At 33.7% G+C, this 24256-nt stretch overlaps 1 protein-coding gene across 7 annotated transcripts in view; it reads right to left on the reverse strand.

Annotated features, from left to right (window-relative positions):
* The window catches only part of LOC149072557 (bromodomain adjacent to zinc finger domain protein 2B-like), a 339679-nt gene that overhangs the window by 68330 nt on the left and 247093 nt on the right, over positions 1–24256 (reverse strand). For all 7 annotated transcript variants that reach the window (XM_089247421.1, XM_089247420.1, XM_089247419.1 and 4 more), the window contains 6 exons: positions 24021–24098; positions 23790–23901; positions 20770–20912; positions 16452–16556; positions 10937–11046; positions 2880–2954 (listed from right to left, as the gene is read on the reverse strand). In XM_089247421.1, the coding sequence (XP_089103547.1) occupies positions 2880–2954; positions 10937–11046; positions 16452–16556; positions 20770–20912; positions 23790–23901; positions 24021–24098 (623 nt within the window). The remainder of the gene's footprint in view (positions 1–2879; positions 2955–10936; positions 11047–16451; positions 16557–20769; positions 20913–23789; positions 23902–24020; positions 24099–24256) is intronic.

Raw genomic sequence — 24256 nt, forward strand, 5'->3', positions numbered from 1 at the left:
TTGGTCCTTTTAGGATTACGCTCAAGTCTACGAGAGGATATCGGCAGTTCCGTGATGGAACTCGTTTACGGGACTACTCTTCGCTTGTCAGGGGAATTTTTTTGCTCTGAACAGCAAGTGTTATCGTGTAATGTGCACGAGTTCGTTTTTCGTTTACGAGAGAAGATGAACAATCTTCGAGCTGTTCCAGCAAGCCGCCATAATCAGCCAGCCACCTTCATTCATAAAGACATGAATCAGTGCATGCAGGTCTTTTTGCGTACCGATTCAGTGAGACGACCACTACAGACACAGTATGAAGGCCCCTACCGTGTGCTCCAAAGAAAGGACAGAACATTTCTCTTAGAGGAGAAAGGTAAAAAGGCGACTTTGTGCGACGTATGATGTCAGCCACCAAGAGTATATATATAGCTGTGTAATACTCACTCGTTCTTCCCTTTTGCCTGTTCTAATTTTTAGTTTGCGCGCATGCAAGTTGCGTGTCGCAAATTTCAGAATTTAATCATGTTGTGTTTCTAAAAATAAATATTTAAGTGTCAATGCATCGCTGGGGATTTTATTCCGTAGTGCTGAACAAAAAATAAATTCTAAGCAGCTCATGACTGCTTAAATCCAACCGAATATTGCCAATAAGCTCATCTCACTGAACAGAAAACAGATTCGACAGGTTACAGATCATCACTGGTCATGCTAACCTATCGAAACAGCTACACAACTGTGGCTATGCAGATTTGCCTATTTGTCCTGTGTGTGGAGAGGAAGACGAAACTCTACTCCACTATGTGGGGCGATGCCCCACTTTCTCTATCCCAAGAAGAAACTACTTTGGTGGTCATCAGGTGACACTAAGTGAAGTGGTAAATGTAGCCAGCATTACAACTTGATAATTTTTTTAAATTATACTAAACACCTGAACTCATGGTGAGTATCTACTCTTTGCTATAATTTGAACTCTCATGTGTTATTTACCAATAACTTCATGTTGAGTTCTTTGGCCATATCCCTGGGAGACCTCCTCTGCTCCTTTTCTTAAAAAAGGTATCGCAGATAGGAGTTGCCCCTCAAATATTTAGATTTTAGGCCTTTATTGGTTGCAGTTTTCTATATTTTCCCATGTACAGGGATTCAGCAAAATGGTAGCAGATACTATGTCTTTCTTTCCCAACGCTGTGCAAACTCTAGGAATTTTTTTTTTCACAGAATCGTATTTCTTCATATTTACATGATCCACAACTCGTATTATAATACTACTTGGTGTTAAAGCAATGGGCAAAATTTGCCTAAGCTTTTCCCAATTGGGACACCAAAGATTGATGATGATGATGATTGATATCGACCTTGCAAATAGGAGCTAACTAAAATGATAGGATACTTCAAAAGGTTTTTAAACTTTGACAATATGGCCAGATTCTCATATAACAAAGTTAGAAAAAACAGTGAAACTATTCATTACATGCAAACTTTGTTATAGAGCAGACATGGATTGTATTTACCATTTGGGATGACTATGCACAATTCAGCCGAGGGAAGGGAGATGATGATGAAAAATATTCTATGTTTTTAGTACTATTTAATGCACATCAATATGAAGTTGATGAAAAGTAAGTCCCTACTATAAATATAAGATAATAATTTTTTCGATTTTTCGTGGCTTTTCGAAGTACTTTAATTTTTTGTTCATTTATTTCCTGGGGGACCAAAATCGTTTTTTTATTTTAAAAACAATGGTTAATTTTCTGAAAGTATCAGCAATGGTTAATTTTCTGAAAGTATCAGCAATGGTTAATTTTCTGAAAGTATCAGCAATGGTTAATTTTCTGAAAGTATCAGCAATGGTTAATTTTCTGAAAGTATCAGCAATGGTTAATTTTCTGAAAGTATCAGCAATGGTTAATTTTCTGAAAGTATCAGCAATGGTTAATTTTCTGAAAGTATCAGCAATGGTTAATTTTCTGAAAGTATCAGCAATGGTTAATTTTCTGAAAGTATCAGCAATGGTTAATTTTCTGAAAGTATCAGCAATGGTTAATTTTCTGAAAGTATCAGCAATGGTTAATTTTCTGAAAGTATCAGCAATGGTTAATTTTCTGAAAGTATCAGCAATGGTTAATTTTCTGAAAGTATCAGCAATGGTTAATTTTCTGAAAGTATCAGCAATGGTTAATTTTCTGAAAGTATCAGCAATGGTTAATTTTCTGAAAGTATCAGCAATGGTTATTTTTTTCCATCATCATGCTCATTACTAAAATTATTTTGCTATTTTTATATGTATTTATGGTACATGCAAAGAATAATTTTTTGCGATAAACTTGGCGAGAATCTGCCGTACCATGCACATCTATACATTGGTTAAGAGGCTTTCATTGCCATAGAAATGAGTGATGTGGCTTCCTTGTAGCTTACTCTTCACTGCAAACTTAACCACGAACAGACTATAGAAAAGAAAGCATTATGAATACAATCTTGGGGGCCCAGTATGACAGATGTCACAGTCGGAAAATTTAGAAACATGGGTCTGAGAGGTATTAGAGCTTGAAAACTCAATTTTTTGTATTTAGTTCTCTGTTTTGGTATCTCATACAGTCGATACTTTTTTTATGAATCTGTACGGACATGGAAAAACTAGTTTGTAAAATCAAAAGTTCATAAAGGGAAAAGACTTTCATCACATGAGATCAGAAGATTAGTTCATAAAAACATGCCAATCATAAATTACAGGTTCATAACATCAAGTGCAAACTGTATATGGTTTTGAAGTTAAAGATGTATTAATAGTAAACAACTGAACATAATCAATGGCATATATGCAATTTTTGTAACATACTAAGAATTAAAAACTTGAGAACTGACAAATTTTCCAAATTAAAGAATCCCCTTACCTTCTCAAATCTCCTTCAATCAACCACTTATCTTTCCTTAAAACATTTACATTTTCAATGTTGCTATCAATCTTCCTGTTTAAAAAAAAAACGTTAAATACAAAAGTAAAATATTAAAAAATTTTCTACAGTTTTTGACTTGATCATATTTACTATTGAAATACCAACAATCATGAAAATTAAAATAAACAAAAAATTATTCAGTAAAATAACCAAATCTAAAAAAGCATTCAGATATATTTGCAAGAAGGGTAAAGATTGATCAAGCATTGCCATCACTGACTATCACAGATATTTTAGCAAATTATCTTTCAAACATTATTGAGTAAATTTTTTTCAGTACAATAAAGGTGCAAACTTTACTTATTGATATTATTTTTTATTGGGATGACATAAAAAGTTTTTTATTTTTAGAAGTTTAGAATTTTTAGATTCCCCTCAATTACCATCTGGGGAGGGGGGGGGGCACACACACAAAGAACATATACTTTATATATATATATATATGTATATTTCATCCTGTTTGTTCATTTCTATTCTTCAAATTTTTGTAAAAGCTTAAGAAACTTCTACCTGCAAGGTATGTACGGTGAATTTTTGGCTACTCCTTAGATTTTTTTAGTTTATTTTCTGTATTTATTTTCCTAAATATTTTTCTCATGCTTCATTTTACTTATAACCTGAAGCTCTGTATATTTTCAAATATTGTATTTCTTCAAAATATTGTTCTCCTCATTTTTCATTCCAATTTTTCTCGTCCAACATATTTTTGAGAAGGCGGGTGTCAGGGAACATGGGTTGACATTTTTAGTGCAATCAGGCATAGCTACCCTTCAGAAATGCCTACTTTTTCAAACCATGCATGTGATTTCCTCTAATGATGACCCACTGCATAGGTTCTATTTCACACTTACATAAATTCAACATGCATCTTGGGTTTTTTCTTCAAAAATTATCTTTTGTTTATATGTATACATATATAGTTTTGAATGAACAAGTGAGCAGCACTAGCACTTATATAATTTGAAAAGCTATTTCAGCTATTTGTTCATTCTCTATTTTCATATCTCTAGATTTTTCACACTACATTTATTGTTCCTACTATATATATAATAGCTGTTACCTGCGGCTTTGCTCGTGTAGATTTGGTAATCTGAAAATTATTCGTCAATGATTCCCCATATAACATTTGAATCCCTCTGAAAATGCATCACTCCCTTGGGGAAAAATTTTCAGAAATCCTTTCTTAGTGGGTATGCACATTATAAAATATAATACTGACTAAATTTCATATTTATGGGTTCAGCAATTTTGGCTCAGTGACGATTGCTCCATATAACTTTTGAGCAACCCCCCAGGGGGTTGAATTTTGAAAAATCCCTACTCAGTGAGTCTCTACATTACAATACAAAAATACTGACCATTTCATATTTATAGCTTCAGCAGTTTTGGCTCTGTGTGATTTCTCCACATGATCCCCTTCTTTATTAAATCCCTTTATGATCCCCTTTGAGGCCAAATTTTGAAAAACCTCTTTTCAGATAGTTTCTACTTTACGAAATAAAACTTCTGATAAATTTCATGAATGCTGCCTTTGCATCCCCCTTATGACTTCTTAAGGAGCCAAGAAACCCCTTCTCAATTAATAAATAAATTTCCGATAAATTTCATGACTATAGATTTAGTGGTTTTGGCTTAGCATGATTTCTCTATGTTAAATTTTAACTCCTTTATGACCCCTCTTAGGAGTTGAATTTTAGAAAAATCCCTTCTTAATTAGTGTTTACGTTATGAAACAAACCTTCTCACCAAATTTCATGATGATAGATTCAGCAGTTTTGGATCGGCGTGATTTCTTTGTGTTACCTTTGCACCTCCTGTTGGCCCCCTTAGTGTTTGCATTGAAAAATCAATTTCACAAAATATCTGGGTTTGTCAATGCTAAAATAAGAGGCTTTAAAAAGGCTAGATATCTCGTCAATGCCGCTTGAATAATAAATAAATGAATTCAAATGAATGAAAATAAAGTTCACATTCAAGTGAATTATTTATTCCAGATTACCACTGTCTGAAAAATTAATCAAATTTTTTTCGACATTACATAATTTGTCAATGCTAAAATACGAGGCAAGAGATTGACAAGATATTTCATCAATGCTGTCTAAAGGGTTAAATGCACTGTGTGTATTTCATTAATTTAATAACTTATCTATTAATATGATTAATTTTATTCAAAATTTATTGATTGCAGCTTCTAAATTGCATTCTTCAAGTGATAAAAATTTCTTAGGCATGTCTAATTCAATATGAAAATGTGATCTGGTTCAACCATCCAAATTTATGATTGCATTTTAGTTGCGAGATTTTGGGGGAGAAATCCTCTGAAAACATTCACATCTGAAATGAAAATTCTGGTCTTTTAAAAAAAAAAAGTGTTGCCGTCGGGAAACAAAAATTGTCAAATTGTTTGTTTTGCCAAACGTGTGCTTTCCTGATAATTTTTAGATAACAGGAATATATATTCACAGTGGTACATTATTGCCTTTGTTAGTGTATATATTTATATCGTATATGAGTGAAAATTTGAATGAAATATATTAATTAAGAAAATAATTATCACAGTTTTAATAAACATATGTTGAAATATCTTTATATCCCAAAAATACTCCGATTCATGTGGAAGTTTTAGGAAAAATAGCCTGATGCAAATGTCTTAAGGGGGAACTGTTGCTGCAGTTACTAAATATTCATATATATTGTGTATATACACGATGCATGGGGACAAATCATGATAAAGACGCATGCAGATTTATTGCTAGCAAATGTTGCTTCTGTAAAAAAATTGGTTGTATAGAAAAAACATGCAAACAAACATGGGGATGAATTTTTCTTTCAAATCTCATGATACAATACTTTTTTAAGAAATAGATCAGAAAGGAAAGGGGGTGGAGTCTTAATATACGTGAAATCATGTTTGTAGGCTAGAGAGCATAACGTGCAGAGAAGTGATATTGAAATTAAATGGGTTGAGCTTGAAAACAAAAGGTGTCATACACTTATTGTAGGGGTATGTTATAATCCGCCGAATAGGAATCCAAACTACATCGCCAAACTTCATGATGAAATTTCCTACATGTGAAAGCATAAGAGGGTTGTCATGTTACGGGGATTTCAATTATCCGGGTATCGATTGGGAGAATTTTTCAGCTAGAGATCAATATGAAAGAGACATTTATAAGTTGGTGCTCGATAATTTTTTGTACTAGCATGTATCAGAAGCATGGCCCCCACAAGGGGTGGGCTGACAAGGCTCCAGCCCTGGGGCCTGGGAGGATTTCAATAATTTTTTTGTTTTTCCACGCTATAAATTCCCGTGAACGTCTGGTTGGGGGGGGGGGGCCCATAAAAGATCCCAGCCTAGTGGCCCTGCTTCAGGGTGTGGAGGCCATGATCAGAAGCCACGAGAGGTACTGCTATTTTAGATTTGATTCTCACTAGTTCCGAGGATCTTATTGAACATATTTCGGGGAAACAAGTTCTCTTCCAGTGATCATCGTGTCGTTAGTTTTTCCTGTAACTTTTCTTTGAGTAAGGTTGATAACAAAAGACTGGTTCCTTGTTTTCAGAGAACTAACTTTGATGTTTTGAGAGAAAAAAAGGTTAGCAAAAGTTTTCAAAGACCAGTTGGAATCAGTCAGGGTGATAAGTCAGTGGGAAGAATTTAGTACAAAGCTGTACTCTGTTTTGCACAACGTCATACAATTTGCTTGAAAAAAGCGAGTTTGTACATCGCGCCCCCTATGTTTCACAGTTAGCATATGTAACCTCTATTTTGAAAAGAAAAGAGTATTCAGAGAGTACAAAAGTGAATGAGGTAACCTGTCATTGTTTAATGATAAAAGTGAAGAGCGTTGAAGAAAGTGATAAGGGATAGTAAAAAAGAAGTTGAATCTAATAATTTTTTAGGTACCTCAATAATGGATGCAAGGGGGCAGTTGGCCCCCCTCTCAATAGAAGGGTCTAGAGTAGAGAGCAATGTAGGCATGTGTAGTGCTTTCAATGACTTTTTCACGTCGGTTTTTAATAGAGAAAATGCTAATCAATGTGCAGGTTTTGAGTGGGGTGATAAAATCGTCAATGATATTCAAGTGGAAGACATGGAGGTCCTAAATCTTCTAAAAAATGTATGTGCAAGCAAAGCACCAGGACCAAATGATAACTATCCCAGGGAATGTGCTAATGAATTGTTGGGGCCAGTCGCTCAGATTTACAGGAGTAATGTTGTTGAGAGTATCGTCAAAAGAGATTGCATGCCAATGTTGTTCTGATATTTAAAAAGGATAGTAAAGAGGCTGTGTCCAATTATCATCCAGTGAGTTTGACAAGCTCCCTCTTGGTTTTAACCAACTGGTTTTTTTAAAGGATGATAAAAAACTGATTTTTTTTCAAAAAATCAGATAAAAGTGGCCTAAATATCATTTTTTTTTCCTTGAAAAATATCATATTTGTTCATTATTAGCCAAAATGTTTCATTTTTACCACATTTTATATCCTTGGGGTACATTCTGATGGTATATCTTTAAATGGCATAAGATGGTATAAGTGGTTTTTTTCAAAAAGTCTCATAAAAGTGGCCAGAATATATATATTTTTTTCATATGAAGTATCTTAGTCATTTAAAGTTATATATAAAAGAAAAAATTTCTCATTCTTACAACATTTTCTAACTTTTGGCTACATTCGGATGCTCTATCTTTAGCAAATTCATGAATAAAGATTGCATCACACATCTAAATGTAGTGGTGTATTATCTCACAGGGTTTCTTTTTCCCTTCACAAAGAAGCAGCTACAGTAGTGACACCATCATGCTAGGGGCAGGTGGTCCTATAATCCAATAAAGACACCAGCTGTCCTTAAAGGACAAAGACTAGTGTACTAGTAGTTACATTACCTCACATACATTTTCCTTTTCTTTCCCATAAGAAGTAGCACAACTCCTACTGTATATCTCCCAGTCTTAATATTCAATAGTTGTTTTTTTTATACTTTCACACACACACACTGTTAAGCCCAGTTAATCAAGGTTCTACTGTATAGTAGTAACAGATTTATGAAAAATAATCAGCTATATACAGGGTGATTATAATTAAAGTTTTGATTCCAAAACTATACAATAAGTACTGATCGGAATGACTTGAAAATTTGCAAGGATACTCCTGAAGCAATGGAAGTTTCTTTCGCAAAAGAAAACAGTGCAAAATGTGCAAGTAGACGATGCTGTACTTGGCCAGCAGTATAATCTATTTTGTGCAACCACATCATTTCGGCACTTCCACAGCATCAGTGTGTGGATAGAACTTCTATCAAGATTGCAATACCAGCAAAGCAGCTGCTGAAGACCCATTTTGACGGGATGCACCTTAACCCTTGCAACTTCTGGCTGTGGGGGTACCTCAAAATGTTATAAACAGTGGTCAGATTGCAAACTTTGGTGAATTGCAATCTCCAGCACATTCCCTATATGTTAGAAGTTCCTCATTCCTCAGGAATATGAACGGGGTAAAGGGGGCGCGTTTGGTTTAATAAAGCTGAATTGCAATCACATCCACATTATGACCATGGCATACTCCGATTCTGCTGTTGAACAAGAATTTTTGTGCTTTCAACCTCATAGCCAGAACACGCGGTGGACAACATATTTAACATTTTTTGAGTAAGTTGTAGTTATTTGTTCAATTACTTCATTTTTTTTGTGATGTTTCCGTGAATTATGAACTCGTGCAATGCTATAATTAAGGTATCATTCTGCCATGACTGGCTATCGTTTCCATTCTGCGAGCAAATTTCCCACATGTTGGATGATGTCATTAATTTTACATTTTTAAGTATTTTTTCCCCTTTATCAAATAAAATTGAATTTTTTCAGGAATATTCATGTCAATTTTCAAGTCATTCTGACAATCGTTCTTTTTTTACAGTGTTTTGAAATCAGAACCTTAGTTATAATCACCCTGTATATCGTAAATCATTGCTAATTAATCTGCATTATTTATGCTTCATTAAATGCATTATATTCACCTAAATTTTATTTGTTTTTGCAAAATATCTTCCTAATTAAGTATACTGAAAGTAACTGGAGAAAAACCTTTATATATTATATGATTAATAATAACATTAAAAGAATTTTCAAACACACAGTAATCCATTGAGTTAAGCAAAAAATAATTAAATGGCAAAAGTTGGTTTTTGTTAAAATTTAATAAATATTTATTGATTAATTAGCATGGGAATAGTGTTAATTACATTAATAAACATTTTATTTTTGTTAATTATTGGAAGTTTGAATGATTTTTCAGAAATTTCATTGTTTTTAATGTTAATACTATTTAAAACAAAAAAACCGGTTTAAACCAAAAAAACCTGGTTTTTTTACCAACCCTGGTGAAGTGGCTAGACGAGAATATATATATAATGTATTGTCAGATAATCAGCATGGGTTCAGGAAGGGGAAGTCATGTGTAAGTAACCTCCTTTGTTTCTATGATCGATCACATCACAAAGGCTTTGGGTAAGAGCAAAAATGTAGATGTTGTTTACCTTGATTTCCAAGAGGCATTTGATTGGGTCCAACATGGTATACTTTTGAGGCATTTACATGAGATTGGGATTGGGGGCAACTTGTTGAGTTGGATAGAATCATGGTTAAGAGATAGGTCGCAACGAGTTATGGTGAACAAGGAATTCTCTAACTGGACAGGCATCACAAGTGGAGTCCCTCAAGGAATTGTGCTTGGTCCCCACACTTTTTTCTTTTTTTATCAATAAACTAGACCAGGGTATTGGTGGAATTGTTAGCAAATTCGCAGATGACATGAAGCTAATGGGGGTAGTTGGGAAATCAAAGCAATAGGGAGTTTCTCCAGACCCACTTGAACAAGATTGAAACATGGGCAAACGAATGGCGAATGAAGTTTAGAGTTGAGAAGTGCATGGTTGCTAATTTTGGCTCAAACAACCAACGTTTCCCTTACAAATTGAATGGTGTCACTATCCCAGATGCAACTAGGGTGACCAATTTGGAAATTCTCACTGACAAGCAGCTCAGGTTTTCCGCTGTGGTTAAAAAATTGAATAGAATGCTTGGTTTTATTTTCCAAAAAGGTATCTTCGCGTTCTTCTAAAGTCATTCTTCCACTTTTCCGAGGCTTATACTTATGGTGGACTGGAGTATGCTGTAAGGTTTTGGAGACCATACCTACAGAGGGACATAGACTTAGTTGAAGGGATGCAGGGAAGAGCTACGCGTGTTCTTATTGGAACACAGGGCTTGAGTTATGAAGAGAGACTTCTTTTTTTTGAATATGTCCACATTGGATGAATGCAGGGAGACATGATTGAAGTATTCAAAACTTTTAACGGAATGGATAGGATGGACCATGATTTATTGTTATACTGTCAATCGACTGCTTTTACAAGGAGACACAAGTATCGATTGGTAAGGGACAATTCTTGGTTATGGTGTCTCAGGAAGTTTCCCTCTAATAAAGTTGTTAATAAATGGAATAGCTTACCCCGGAGGTAGTAAATTCTAACACAATTGACTTGTTTAAAAAGAAATATGATAAGCATGTTGGGGGTAAATCTAGAAGCTATCCATACTTAGAATAAGACAACCATAAGCAAGGGCGGACTTGGGGGGGTCTGGACCCCAGAAATATGAGAAAATGACCGAAAAAGGGGAAAAAGATAGCCAAATCTATTATTCTATCACTTTGATTCAACCCCAAATGAAATTTTTGGCTACGTCCCTGACCATAAGTATTCTTTATGAGCATTATATAATATTTTTATCATGTATATATACTGTGTTTCTAGTTTTTGAAATTGTCTTTTTATTAGGGTTGCTGCTGTAATTTTGAAGTATATGACATCCATATTTGTTATGGGCAACTTTTTTCTCAGCCACCTCTTTGGGCATTTTGCCTGTTGTAGTGTTGTATTTCTATTAGATGGTCGCCTGTCCATTTTCAATCAAAGTTAAAAACAAAATAATTACCTCATTAATACTCGGCTTCCCAACAAATCATCACAGAGATGTGCTAATATTTCAACTTTCTGTGTGGCATTTAAAGACAAAAATGGTTTTGCCTGAAGCAACTGACAAAGCTAAAAGAAATATTTTTGTGATTAAAACAAATTTTCACATCATATCCATATCATACACAAATAATAAATGCAAAGTTAAAAATGCATCACACATTAGCATAATAGCAACGGTAGAAAAAATCAGTTTCTATGTATAGTATAATATGTTGGGTGTAGCTAATAAAATGTGATAGAAACAATCCATCATATATGTTGAATAGTGGTTACAATTTAAATTCAATTCTATTTTATTTCTTCAGCACAAATGTCCTAAATTCAATTCAATTTTATTTCTTCAGCACAAATGTCCTAGCAAGGTGGCATATATAGTACAGAAACATCTCAAAACATTTGTGTAATCCAGGGCTCCCTCTCAAAAAATGATAAAAAGTAGGAAAACGCAGGACTAAAAAGTAGGATGGGGGAGGGTAACCCCCTTAGACAACATAATCATAGCATAATGGGAAAAAATCCCTAAAAAAAAATATTTTTTTTGAAAAAAAAAATTCAAATTAAAAAAAAAAAATTGACTTTTCAATTAACTTTTTTTTCATAGCACTATTTCAGTTTCCTATAAGATTGACTCAAGCCAAAGCAAAATGATAAATGACTTGGTTACAAAACCAATTTTTGGCCAAAACAGTGTACTAGCAACCACAGATAATTCTTTGCTGTCTCTCCTCATGTAATTATATTACATTCTTTTTTGGAGTCTTCCAAAGTGCAGAGCTTGTTGACTCTCTTCGACAATGCACAGCAAATTTTGAAGATGTACGTTTTTTAAGAATGACGCTCCTTCGAGACCACTTTCAAAAGCACAGTGTGCAAAATGTGTATATTACAAGATCCGATGTAAATAAGGCGAGGTGAACCAGATAGTTTTACTGCGTTGTCCATAATTTTTAAAGGGATTTGTTCACATTTTACTGTTCGATGCCAGTGTAATCATTTTTCACAAATGAAGCACTTCCATTTCTAGCTCTTTGCTGAGCATTTTAAATATTGTTTATGCCTCTTCATGCCTTAAAAATACAGGAGGCAACTGAATGCTATTGGGTAGCATCAGAATCACCAAACCTAGATTAGGCCTATGTATCCAACTTTTTTGAAATGCAAACCGTAATTTTGAATGATGAATGTTAGTTACTGTCCAAGACCCTGAAGTAATAAATACAAAATTATTTTTCCCATCCAGACAGAAGTTTTTAATGACTACTATACTTCTTGAACCCTCAAACTAAGCAAATGAAAAATTAATCAACCAAATGGTCCACATACACCCCCCCCCCCTAAAATAACCTTAAAAACTATAAAATTTCTGCTTTGGCAGAATCATTAATTGCATTCTTCAACATTTGTAATATTTGACAATATATCAATGATTTCCTGCTCAATTAAAATCAATTACGCAAATTTTGTTGATAGGATTTGATAAAAAAGTAGGAAAGGTAGGACAAAAACTAGAAAGTAGGACAAAAGTAGGACATTTTACCGTAAAGTAGGAAAAGTAGGGCCAGTGGGAGCCCTGATGTAATCATAAAATAAATAATAACAAGCAGTAAACATGAAGATATCAAAGAATGATTATCTGAAAGAAATAATTTTATCAGAAATAATTTTCTCAGCTACATCGTTGGGCATTTTGCCTGTTGTGGTGTTGTATTTGTATTTATTTGTATTTGTATAATTATGAAGCAGATTGTACATAAATGGCACAAAAATATACAGGTATATAAGCATATTTCTAATAACACATAATATGCAAGTTTTGATTTAAAAAAAGTCAAAAATAGTGGTTACACAGGATGGCAGTAATGAGACCATAAAACAATATAGATTAGTTGTTGTTGAACTGTTAGGCATGTCTCCCTGAGAAAGCATCAAATTTTGGAGGAGAAGAGAACTTTCAAAATTCAAAAACTACAGTGGAACCTTGTTTATATGATGTTCAATTGGCCGAGTCAAAACGTCATATGAATGTGTAAGGTGAATAACTGAGACCTTTTTAAAAACATTATTTCTCTTCCCCCACCCTGCCAGACATACCAAATATTATACAATTCAATGTGTTTGATTAGATATCCAATTCTGTTATAAAAAAATATAATTTCTATCATACTTGAGGGCAAAAAATTAAATCACATTTCAAATCACTTAAAGAAATAAAATTTAGTGGAATTTTTACCATTAAGACACGACATTGGATGAAAAATTGCAACAAAATGTTCTCAACTTGGGAAAATTCCCAATCTTGAACTCTCATTTTTTGCCAATAGATCATTTGCAACCAGCAGCTTGGTCTTTGATTTTGTTGCTTTGCTTTGTAATCATTACACAGGGATACTCAACTGTTTTGCAAGATCAACACTTTCATCATCAATTTCAAATTCTTCCAAATTCTTTTTTTCAGAGAAAGAGCTTTTTGTTTTCTCGACATTATGAGCAGTGGATTAATCGTGACCTTCATGAGTGAAGCTTACGATTTGATACAGTCTGCAAGAAAAGCACCATAGTGAAAGGAAATTCTACAGGAAATTATCCAAAGAACTTGCTGTGTATGTACTTTATATGTCTCTTATCAGCAGACTCATACCCTCCAAATGCTTACAATGTGTGGAATTTCTTTCTCTCTGGGGATAATGCTGAAACCATTGGGAGAAAAAATTCTGAAAGGACGTATGGCCGTCTTTCAAAAAATTAAAACCTGTTTCTTTTGGGCTTGTCACATCTGCATGTTCTCAGAAACAGGCAATAAACAAATCACTTAAGTGTCCCCTCTAAACAGCCATTAGCCAGCTCATTGGCTATTTCCGTATGCATCTGCAATCGCCTTAAAATTTATGGTTTTTGCGATGACAATATGCAAGAACTGTTGCAGCAATGTGTTTTCACTGCATACAAAAATGTGTGGAGTTGATGGATATAAACACTTTTTCAAAAGATTTGGAGTTTGAGTTGAAGTGAAAACGTCAAATAATTGAGGTTACGCATGGAATAAATGAATTATTTTAACATTAAAATGTATAGGAACCAATTACAATAAAGCCAAATGTAATATAAACATGAAAGTCATATAAGGGGTCATTAAAGTATTATGTCAGCATAAATGGGAGGGGGGTTGGGTTTTCATATCAGATAACCCCAAGGGCCACATTTGGCCATCGGGCCATAGGTTTAGCATATATGGCTTGGAGGGTGGGTCGCAATGAATTTTTTAAAGAGAAATTTTCAGTTCCTAGCCTTCAAATAACATTGAAATTAACAGAAAGTTATTATAATAACATATAAAGGTATTTTCTTAAAAAAATTTAATTTGTTTTTTGCATCAAAAAATTTTTTTTGATCATTGGGGGAGGGTGGGCATAGCAAGGCTCATGCTACCCCTCACATACACATACATCTCTGATCCCAATAGGATTTAGGAGATACAGGGAAGTGTTGACGAAATTCTACTGACAAGGAGGGGGGGGGGTCAAAAAGGGCAAAAAAACTGCTGATGTGATACTTGAACAGCCCCTAACTGAGTGATGTATAAATGACGTTCCACTGTACTGGGTAATAACCTTTCTTAGCATTATTCTGATTCTAATAGGGCATGAAGGGAATGCACAGATTTTTTCAGCAGAAGTGAAGCGCATGTAGATAACGAAAGCTTAGGGGAGCCACTACAGCAAAAGCTTTGAAAACCACTGGTATAGATGATAATACAGTAAAACCTCCTCTAATGGCCACCTCCAAACAACTGTAATCTGCAAACAATGGCCACATTTTGTTGGAACCAAATGCGTCCCATAGAATTAACATTACAAAAAACCTCCAAACAATGATTTCCTAATAATTTCCACTTTGAACATGGAGTTGGGAAAAAAATATGCATATCACTATGAGAAAAATAATTTTCAAGCTGATTTTAAAGAGAGTTTTCCTGCTCCCCGAACTTTATGGGGAAAAAAGATTATGTATGCTTCCTTTTCTTAGGTACAAATGTTAGATGGGCATATTGAAGGAGTGAAGAGGAAAAATCTTGAAGAGATAATATAGGGGACAATAGAGGAGACCTGTAGTCAGCACTCTTAATGACTAGAGGGGTATGCAAGTTCACAGCATTCCCTAGTCCAAGGGATGGTTCTGTCCAAAAGAAATGGTGCTCGCAAATAGGAATAGAAATGTAAGGGATATCAATTTTTTGAAAGAGATGTGTCAATCTTTTTTTTAACAAGAATCTATGTCTTCAGCTATTGGATTTGACTCAGGAACTCCCTGGAAATGTCTAGTTCATAGTTTCCCAAACTTTTTGTTCCATCATGCCCCTTCTTCAACATTTTTTTGCTTTCATTGCCCCCCAAGTTAAGCCAACTCATAAGATCCTATACTAAACCCATAGCTTCTACCCCCAAAGCAGAATTTTTGCGTTGTTCTGCAACGATCCCTCAGCGGACTTAAAATGTTCTGCGGTAAAAATTTGCATCTACATAATAGCGTTTTTCTATACTTTTCTTAAAATTCTTCCAGATTGTTCTGCAACAGCACTGGTTGTTCTGCGACGTATGTCGCACATTTTGGCATATTCTGCTTTGGGGGCTTCTACTTCCTCTTGGATCATTCCACCCCCCCCCCCCCAAGGGCGGGCAATATTGCTCACTTTAAGGCTGTTCAAGTATTACGTCAGCAGGTTTTTAGCCATTTTTGACCCCCTCCTCTTTGTCAGCACTGCCCCTACCTCCTTAGCACTTAAGCGGCCCAGACACATTTCCAGAGCACTCGAAGGATCCGTGAAACATTTAGAGATCACTAAAGTGGTTCGGTAGGGGACTTATCAATAGGAAGAATGTTAGTTCAAGTGCCCAATCTTTATCTAAAGGTTTTTTCCGTTTTTTGGCGCTCCGAATAAGATGAAGTTAAGAATATTTCATATCTTCATAAAGGGTGGTTGATGACGTAAGCATCATCCAAACCCCCTTGTCATCAAAAGTCAGCAAATCAGAAACCCCCTCCCCCATTGATGCTGATGTAATACTTGAATGACCCCTTAAGGAAACACTGGTCTAGTTGAAGGTCCAATGTGAACAAAGAACTATTTGGGGCTGCTGGTCACCATCTTTGTTCATATCAGTTTTTCTCGCTTGTTGTGTTCTACCTGAGCAGTGCAAGTCTGAATTTTAGAATGTCATAATAGTGCTGTAGATTGATTACTCAATTATTATAGTATTATGAAAATATAATAACATATTTTAATACAATCAATTATATAACTATCGTAATCAGTTACAGAATGGATTGTCACTTCACATGCTATGTATGTGCATCACAAATTTTAGTTGCTTTTTTTTCCAGAAATAAAACTACCTGAGATTTTACTTTATATTATCTATCTCATATTGCATTAATGAGGAATAAAATAGAAATAATTGATAATTAATACTCACAGGACTTCTTTTATTTTGAGCAGTGAAGTATAGGCGAAGAACTTCAGAAACATTACTGTTAGTGATGTCAGCATCCTTCAGATTCTGTCCCAGAACCGTTGCAGACTGCAAAACATATGATACTGATTTAAAATAAATTGTTGGGGGGAAAAAAACTTAATGTATTGAGGGGAGATATTTTTCCAGCCCAGGACATATCAAAGAAAGAGGGAAAAACAAATATTCTGCTTTCAGAATATGATATTAATTCATATTAATCTTTTATACAGAAGAGCATGGATAACAGAGAAAGACAGAAAGGTGAATTTAAAGCAACACTGAGAAAATGAAAGATATAAATATTTTACATATATTTATGATAATCATGAAATTTATCACTTATTTAGAGAAGATACAATTTTATACATTCAGAATAACCTTTGTTACGATCAAATATTTCTATGACAAAGAGGATTTTTTTCTTTATTATTATTATATGTACTTTGTAAGTGAATCTTGAAAACTATGTTTCGATATACTTGGGTATTCATTTAATCAAGTTTTTTTTTATAAACAATTTCTTCTCAAAGAAAGAAAGTATGCAAAGAAAATATCTGAAGTTTTTATGGATGATTAAAGTCATTTATACTCTTCAACATAGACAAAAAGGTAATTGTTATATTTATGGAAGAGTATTGTCAATATCTGTGAAATAGAAAAAATTAAAATGGAGTTTGATAGAGGCTAATGCTGATGAATGCATCTGCACCTAGTAAATCACCTAGAAATATTTAGAAATATTTTTATGAAATTGACTACTACTACTGTGAACCGGACTTGACCACATAGAAATTTCTCTGAAGAAGTTCTAATAAATTAGTGCATGCCGGATGCTTGCATATATATGTGTCCCTATAACATATTTATGATGACTGAAGTGTGTGTGATGTGTGTTTCAGAAGTGCCGCCATCTATCTTTCAAGTTAAAAGTTGAAGTATCAAATGCCTGGATTTTTGTGTTTTGTATGTATCATGTTGCTGAGCTGGGCTGTCTATTCTCTGTGGAGAGACTATCATAAATGAGAGACCAACTTCAATTTCCACTTCAAAGTTGGAAAACCACAAAAAACAAACTCCGGCCGATAACTGCTGTGCCATCTCTGGGAATAGAACATGGGTTCCTGTGATGCAAGGACAGGAGATGTTCATATCACACAGTACATACAACAACACAGTCACTCACAGACAAGCAAAATATTTATCATTTATCAACAACTTTTTTTTTTCACAGCAATGTCTTGGGGATCTTCTTTTCACCCACATTTCACTTATGATTGAATGATGAAATTATTTTGGATGCAACTATGCTCATAGATTTGGGAATTCTCATTGATGAGAAACTTAGATTTTCTGAACATTGTCCCACTGTGGTCAATTAAGCAAATAGAATGCTCGGTTTCAATCTTAAAAAAAGGTGTCTTCGCATTCTCCTAAAGTAATCCTTCTGCTTTGTAAGGCTTAGTTTGCCCTGGCTTAGAGTATGCTGTATGGTTTGAAAATCACATTTTCAGATAGAATAGACTTGGTTGATGGCATGCAGAGAAGAGCCACTAGAACACTAGTGGATATGCACAGCTTGAGCTATAAAGAAAGACTTGAATGTTTGCAGGGGCGGCTTGAGCTTACCTGCTGCCTGGGTGCAAAGCCTCATATGCCGCCCCTAATGGTAACCCTGGCAGGAGGCTGACAGGGCTTCAGTGAAAGGGACCATGAGATAAACCTGATTTTTCTCCATAAGAAAGCCGCAAACCATTGTTTACCGTGAAAAATGCTTGTGACCATACATCCTGCTTTTGAATTAGAAATTTTTCCTGTTTTTTTTTATTCCAGAATTATTTTACCATTATTAATAATGAAAGATAATTTAATCCTTGAAGCAGCACTTATTTTTGTGAGCCATCATCACTTATCCTGTAAAGATGATGTATGCCAGGGTTGGTAAAAAAACCGGTTTTTTTGAAAAAAAACCAAAAACTGGGTTTTTTTGGTTTAAACCAGTTTTTTTGTTTTAAATAGTATTAACATTAAAAACAATGAAATTTCTGAAAAATCATTCAAACTTCCAATAATTAATTAAAATAAAATATTTATTAATGTAATTAACACTATTCCCATGCTAATTAATCAATAAATATTTATTACATTTTAACAAAAACAAACTTTTGCAATTTAATTATTTTTTGCTTAACTCAATGGAATACCGTGTGTTTGAAAATTCTTTTAATGTTATTATTAATCATACAATATATAAAGGTTTTTCTCCAGTTACTTTCAGTATACTTAATTAGGAAGCTATTTTGCAAAAAGTAATAAAAAGATCTCTGCTTGGTTATCCAGGCTTTCGTACTTCATATGAACAGCAGAGAGTGACATCGTTTCTCTCTATATGGGATCCATAGTTGCCAGACATCCCGTATATATGTGATTAAAGGGTGTATGCCATGAAGGGTGAGATGCATTACATTATATACTCATAAACTACTGGGAGGGGGGGGGGGACTTAAGTATTCTTAGTCTCATATTATAATGTCTATGCTTTTATGAACAGTTAACTCTCGGTTTACAAATTTACTAAACCATTCTGGAAGTCTGTTCATAAACCAAATTGTTCAGAAACCAAAATGGTTTTTCCCATAGGAATCAATGTAAAATTAATTAATTCGTTCTAAGGACTCCAAATATTTTCAGTGTTAACTTTCACAGCTTTATACTCAAGTGCATAATGTAAAATTGATTGGAATCATCATACTAGTACTGAAAACGCTTTTACCTAGAAGTGACAATTCCAACCTTAGGAGATAACAGGCTTATATCCCATATTGAAGCAAAGGCTGGGCTATGCCTGGTTTCTTTAATATCATCTATAATCTCAGTGTCAAAGCCCTTGAAATTTCTACCTGCAATCTCTGGCCACAATTTCTTCAAAACTGAATTCATATTTCTGCAAGTCACTTGGTGCCAATTGGTATAACAAATATAATCAATAATTATACTGTTGCCCCTTCCCCCTCTAATTTTGACCCTGGTAGTGGCACCACCAATTTATGCATATTTAATGTACGTTTCACCAAAGTATGTTTTTAATAACATCCGCACATTTTTCAAGCCTCCACTCCATACACACACACACACACACACACAATGCATTGCCCACTTTTACTTTATTCCCTTCTTACTTAAAACTTCAAATGAAAAAAATGTATGAAATATTCTGATTACTTACATAATTAAGAAATGGCATTCTATATATAACAAACATTTATTATACAGAACATCAAAAATATTTATTTTTTCACAAAAGTAATTATTATTTTATAACATCATCATATTATCATTTACTTTTTATAAAATCTTGTTCTAGTGGTCTACCTCTCTGCTATTGCTTTTGCATTCGTACTTGTTCGACTTCAAAGGTGAACAAACCACAGATATGCCTTATTTATAGGATTTTAAAAGAAGATTAAAAGAGCTTTAGGTGATTTTTCTTCAAAGAGGAAATATAGTTTTAGTCCATCATACAAATTTAATACTCTCTCTATAGCAGTGAACAAAGACAACCATCTTGTTTTTGTATGTGACAGTAATGAATGAAATTCTATATCTATGAACTCAAAAAATTCTTCCATGCTTTCTGTTGGTACTGTGTATATGGAAAAGAAAATTATACAGTTTAGTCATGATACTTTCAACAGCAACACTCAGAATATCAGTAGCAATCTTTGTGGAATCATGAAGTATGCGAGCAGGACATCTAACTCCCAAAATAGTCTCATCTGGTTAATTTTTTATTTCATTCATTTATACATGGGGGCTACAATGAAAAAAAATCCGAGCAGGTAATCACTAAACCAACCTTATTCAAACACCAATATTGCACATGTAAACAGGCTACAATGGTCAAAAATTGGTTCGCGTCTTTTGGTTACATAAAATATTAACATGGTAAAAATATAACAGTGAAATAATAAATTCTTAGCATTATATCTAACGTATCTAAAACTTGAAATAAAAAATATTTAAAGTAATTCTATTTCATTGCATAAGCAAAAACCAGGACAAATAGGCATCCTGAAAGCCTTTTTTGGGACGGACAAAAAACCGGGACATCTGGCCACCCTAGCCTGGATAATCAAGGTTCTACTCAATAAAAGGCAATATGCCCTACACAAGGTGTATTAAGCTATTTCGGATGCACTGAAACATTTTTATCATGTAAAGCAGTGCATTTTCGCAATTTAGAAGCAGCATTGCTATGCAGTCTTATTTTACAATCACTCACTTCTGAAGAGTGTGGCACCCCTGGATCTTCAATGGCACAAACAAGTAGATGATGAATAACAGATAACAATTCTTCTTCAACTTTGTCACTCATATTTAGCATGGCCATTTGTAATGTGTTAAGATTGGGCAAGCTTTCTGGATCTGAAAGGCATCAATAAAAATTATTAATCAATAAAAAGTGTAATTTTTAAATATTTCTGTAGTTGATTGATTTCAGTTTTTCTTTTGATAACTTTTTATAACTTTCTTTTAACCAAAAGCATTGCAATTATAATTCAATATGATAAAAATGTTAATCCTATAAATAGAAAATGAAGGTCAATAAAAAATTATTTTAATTTTCTGATTTACTATAACTGCATTTTGAAGAAGGAAGTACAGTCGGCCCCCGTATTCACAGTTTTTTTCCTTTATTAGAAATTTTTTTTGACAGCACTCAGCAATCGTCATTCATGTGTTTTGTATACAAAATTTGAGTTGTGCTTGTTTAGAATGGCTCATTCTTCTACTGTTACTGATAATGTTTTAAAAAGACTAATAAAAGTGAAAACGTGACAAGAAAAATTGGATATATTGATATATGCTTGGTGAAAGTAAGTCAATACCTGCTGTGGTCCGTCATTATGGAATCAACAAATCTACAGTGAGATACATCAAGAAAAGGGAATCTGAAATTCGTTCAGCTGTAGCTGCACCCATGGCAGTCAAAACTTTGTAGTGCCTAGGGATCCATGTGTTTCTCGTACAGAAAATTCTGTTTTTTGTGGGTACAAAAGGCGGTATTATAACAGAAAAGGCAGAAAATTTTATTCTTCCATAAGGAAAGGGCTGGTGAAACGTCTATTTCATCAGAATTTTAGGATCACACAATGCAAAAATCATTGGCGATCAAGCCTCTGCCGACCAGGAGGCAGCAAGAAAATTTCTAAATACTTCGTAGAAAATTATTGAAAAGAAGGGTTATGCACCTCAGCAGGTGTTTAACACTGACGAAACTACATTATTTTGGAAGAAAATGCCGCAAAGAAGTTAAGCAAGAGAAAAAAAGCGAGCTCCTGGTTTCAAGACAAGTAGAGATAGGCTTAGTATGTTGTTTTACACAAATGCGTGTGGGTACATGATAAAGCCCACCATCATTTTCAAATCTGCGAACCCATGAGCATTGAAGGGAAGGATAAGCCAAAGCTACCAGTATTTTGGACGAACAATAAAAAGGCTTGGACTATGAAAACACTTTTCCTGGATTGGTTTAAACAGTGTTTTGTTCCGGAAGTCAGGATGTACCTTGAGAGTGAATACATGCTATTCAAAGTTTTTTTGAATAAATGTAATTTAATCGCTGCACCCTCTTTGACATTCCCTTCTACCTCTGCATCACCCTGCTCTCTCTCATGATGTTGGCTAAACGAGATACACAAAAAAACCTATGGTTTCGGTTATTCGCGGATTTCCGTATTCGCGGTCATCTCCGGAACGTAACCCCGCAAATACGGGGGGGGGGCGACTGTAAATCTAAATACTTGATTTTTGGGAAATGAAAAAAAAACTTTTTTAGATGTTTGAAGTGAATTTTTTATACAGAACAAATTATCCCTGAAGTTTGTTAGTGGAATGATATTTCATTTTTTATAACAATATCTAAATTTATTTGTACCTAGTTTTTGTTCCCTTCTTCAAACCAGCTGACAAAATATTGGTTGGTATTTTTTTCTTAAATTTTCATTCATCATAATTTTGCTACATTGTTGAGTTATAAATATGATACATACAGTTGATGCTCAATATAACGACCCCCCTTTGTCTTGTTGGAAACACAAGTTATATTGGTATGGTCATTATATCACAATATAAAACATATATGGTAGTCAATCAATGAAACCTGTCATTGTAATGGAATGGTTGCTATAACGTGGGGTCATTATAACAAGTGTCAACTGTATCAATATATGTATATATTAATATAAAATTGTGTGTGAGTTATATAAGATTTTAGTGTTTTATATATAATTCGGATATTTTTTTAAAATATTTACCAGATATTTTATATGGATCTTACAGATCTAGCATCACATGTAAGTTTTAATAAAAAATATCAAAGGCTTAATTTGGAAAAAAGTGGAGACTCCAGTTAGTGTATTTTCTCTTTATCACAACCTAATTTTTGTTGTGTTTGTGACTTTGTGTAATATTAACAGGTTTCTTTCCAGTAGCGAATTTCATCTCATAGAAACATTTTGCATTTGAGGTCATTTTTGTGTCTACCCAAAATAATGTTGGAAATTAACCAATTAATTTTAAAATAATAAAATAAACATCTAAATACTTCAGTGAACTTTGCAAAAAAATTCTGTGCTTTGAACATGCAACAATAATTGGTGAGAATTGCTTGAACTCAAAACTTCATAATGTTAAAGCTGTTGTAGTGCAATCTGAAAACTTTTAATTTATTGAAAAATAAATAATAATTTCTCAATAACTGACAAATTTTAATTTCAGACGGGGAGACAGGAAGTTTTCTATTTATATGCATATTTTTTTCATTTGTGGATGAATGAAGTGATTCAATAGTGAAATTTTTTTTTGAGGAACTTGGGGTTAATTCTAATTTCTACAAACTCCTATTAAGTTTCCTATCTAATGTTGAAACGACTAGTTTGATTTGATTTTTTAAAATGTTTTGGATAATTTAAAGGTGAAGGAAAAACAACATGATTTTACCATGAACAATCATTGCAATTCAAAAAAGTCTCACGATACATGCAAGATTTTGGTTTGACTAAGATTTCAAATAATAAGCCTTTGAAGACAAATACAAATTTAAAAATTCCTGCCACCTTTTAGCACACAATGAGTACTGTGTTTTTCAACCTAAGGAACTTTCTTGAACAGCCATGTTATCATTCTGCTCACAGAGCAATGTGAGAAGAAATTTCAGGTTATTCCTAACAGGAGTGTTTAAAAAAATTTCTGATCTAAAGTAAGTTTTTTATTGAGGAATATAATTCCACATGTGCTCACCAAATCCCAAGGTTTCTCCGAAATTGTGTAAGAATTCATATACCATAAGAAGATCAGAGAAAGCTTTTCCAGCTAACTTAACACCTGGTATACGCTTGAAAGTTGGCAAAGCCTGAAAAAAAAGGAAACAATATGAATTGTTTTAAACAATTAGACTGCTATTCATCACATTCATTCTTTTATTTTTTTAGTATTTATTTTGCTTCATTACATATGAATAAAACAGCTAACCACATTATCTTTTAACATCATGTCTTCAACAGGTTTCTTCAACTCTCTAAGATAGTCAAGTTCAATACGCCGTTGCTCCTGTAAAAGAAACTATGCATAAAGACTATGAAAACAAGTACAAATGCAGCAAAAAATTTTAAATTAGAAAAAACTTGCGAAACTAAATAAGCATTGTAAAGTTATAACAAAAATATACTAAAAATAAATTTGGCTTTCCAGGAACATTTTCAATGCTT

The sequence above is a fragment of the Pholcus phalangioides genome, unplaced genomic scaffold (genome assembly GCF_987345545.1).
Source record: "Pholcus phalangioides strain wild (caught in Gottingen) unplaced genomic scaffold, Ppha-v1.0 ptg000017l_1, whole genome shotgun sequence".
In the NCBI taxonomy this organism is placed as follows: Eukaryota; Metazoa; Arthropoda; class Arachnida; order Araneae; family Pholcidae; genus Pholcus; species Pholcus phalangioides.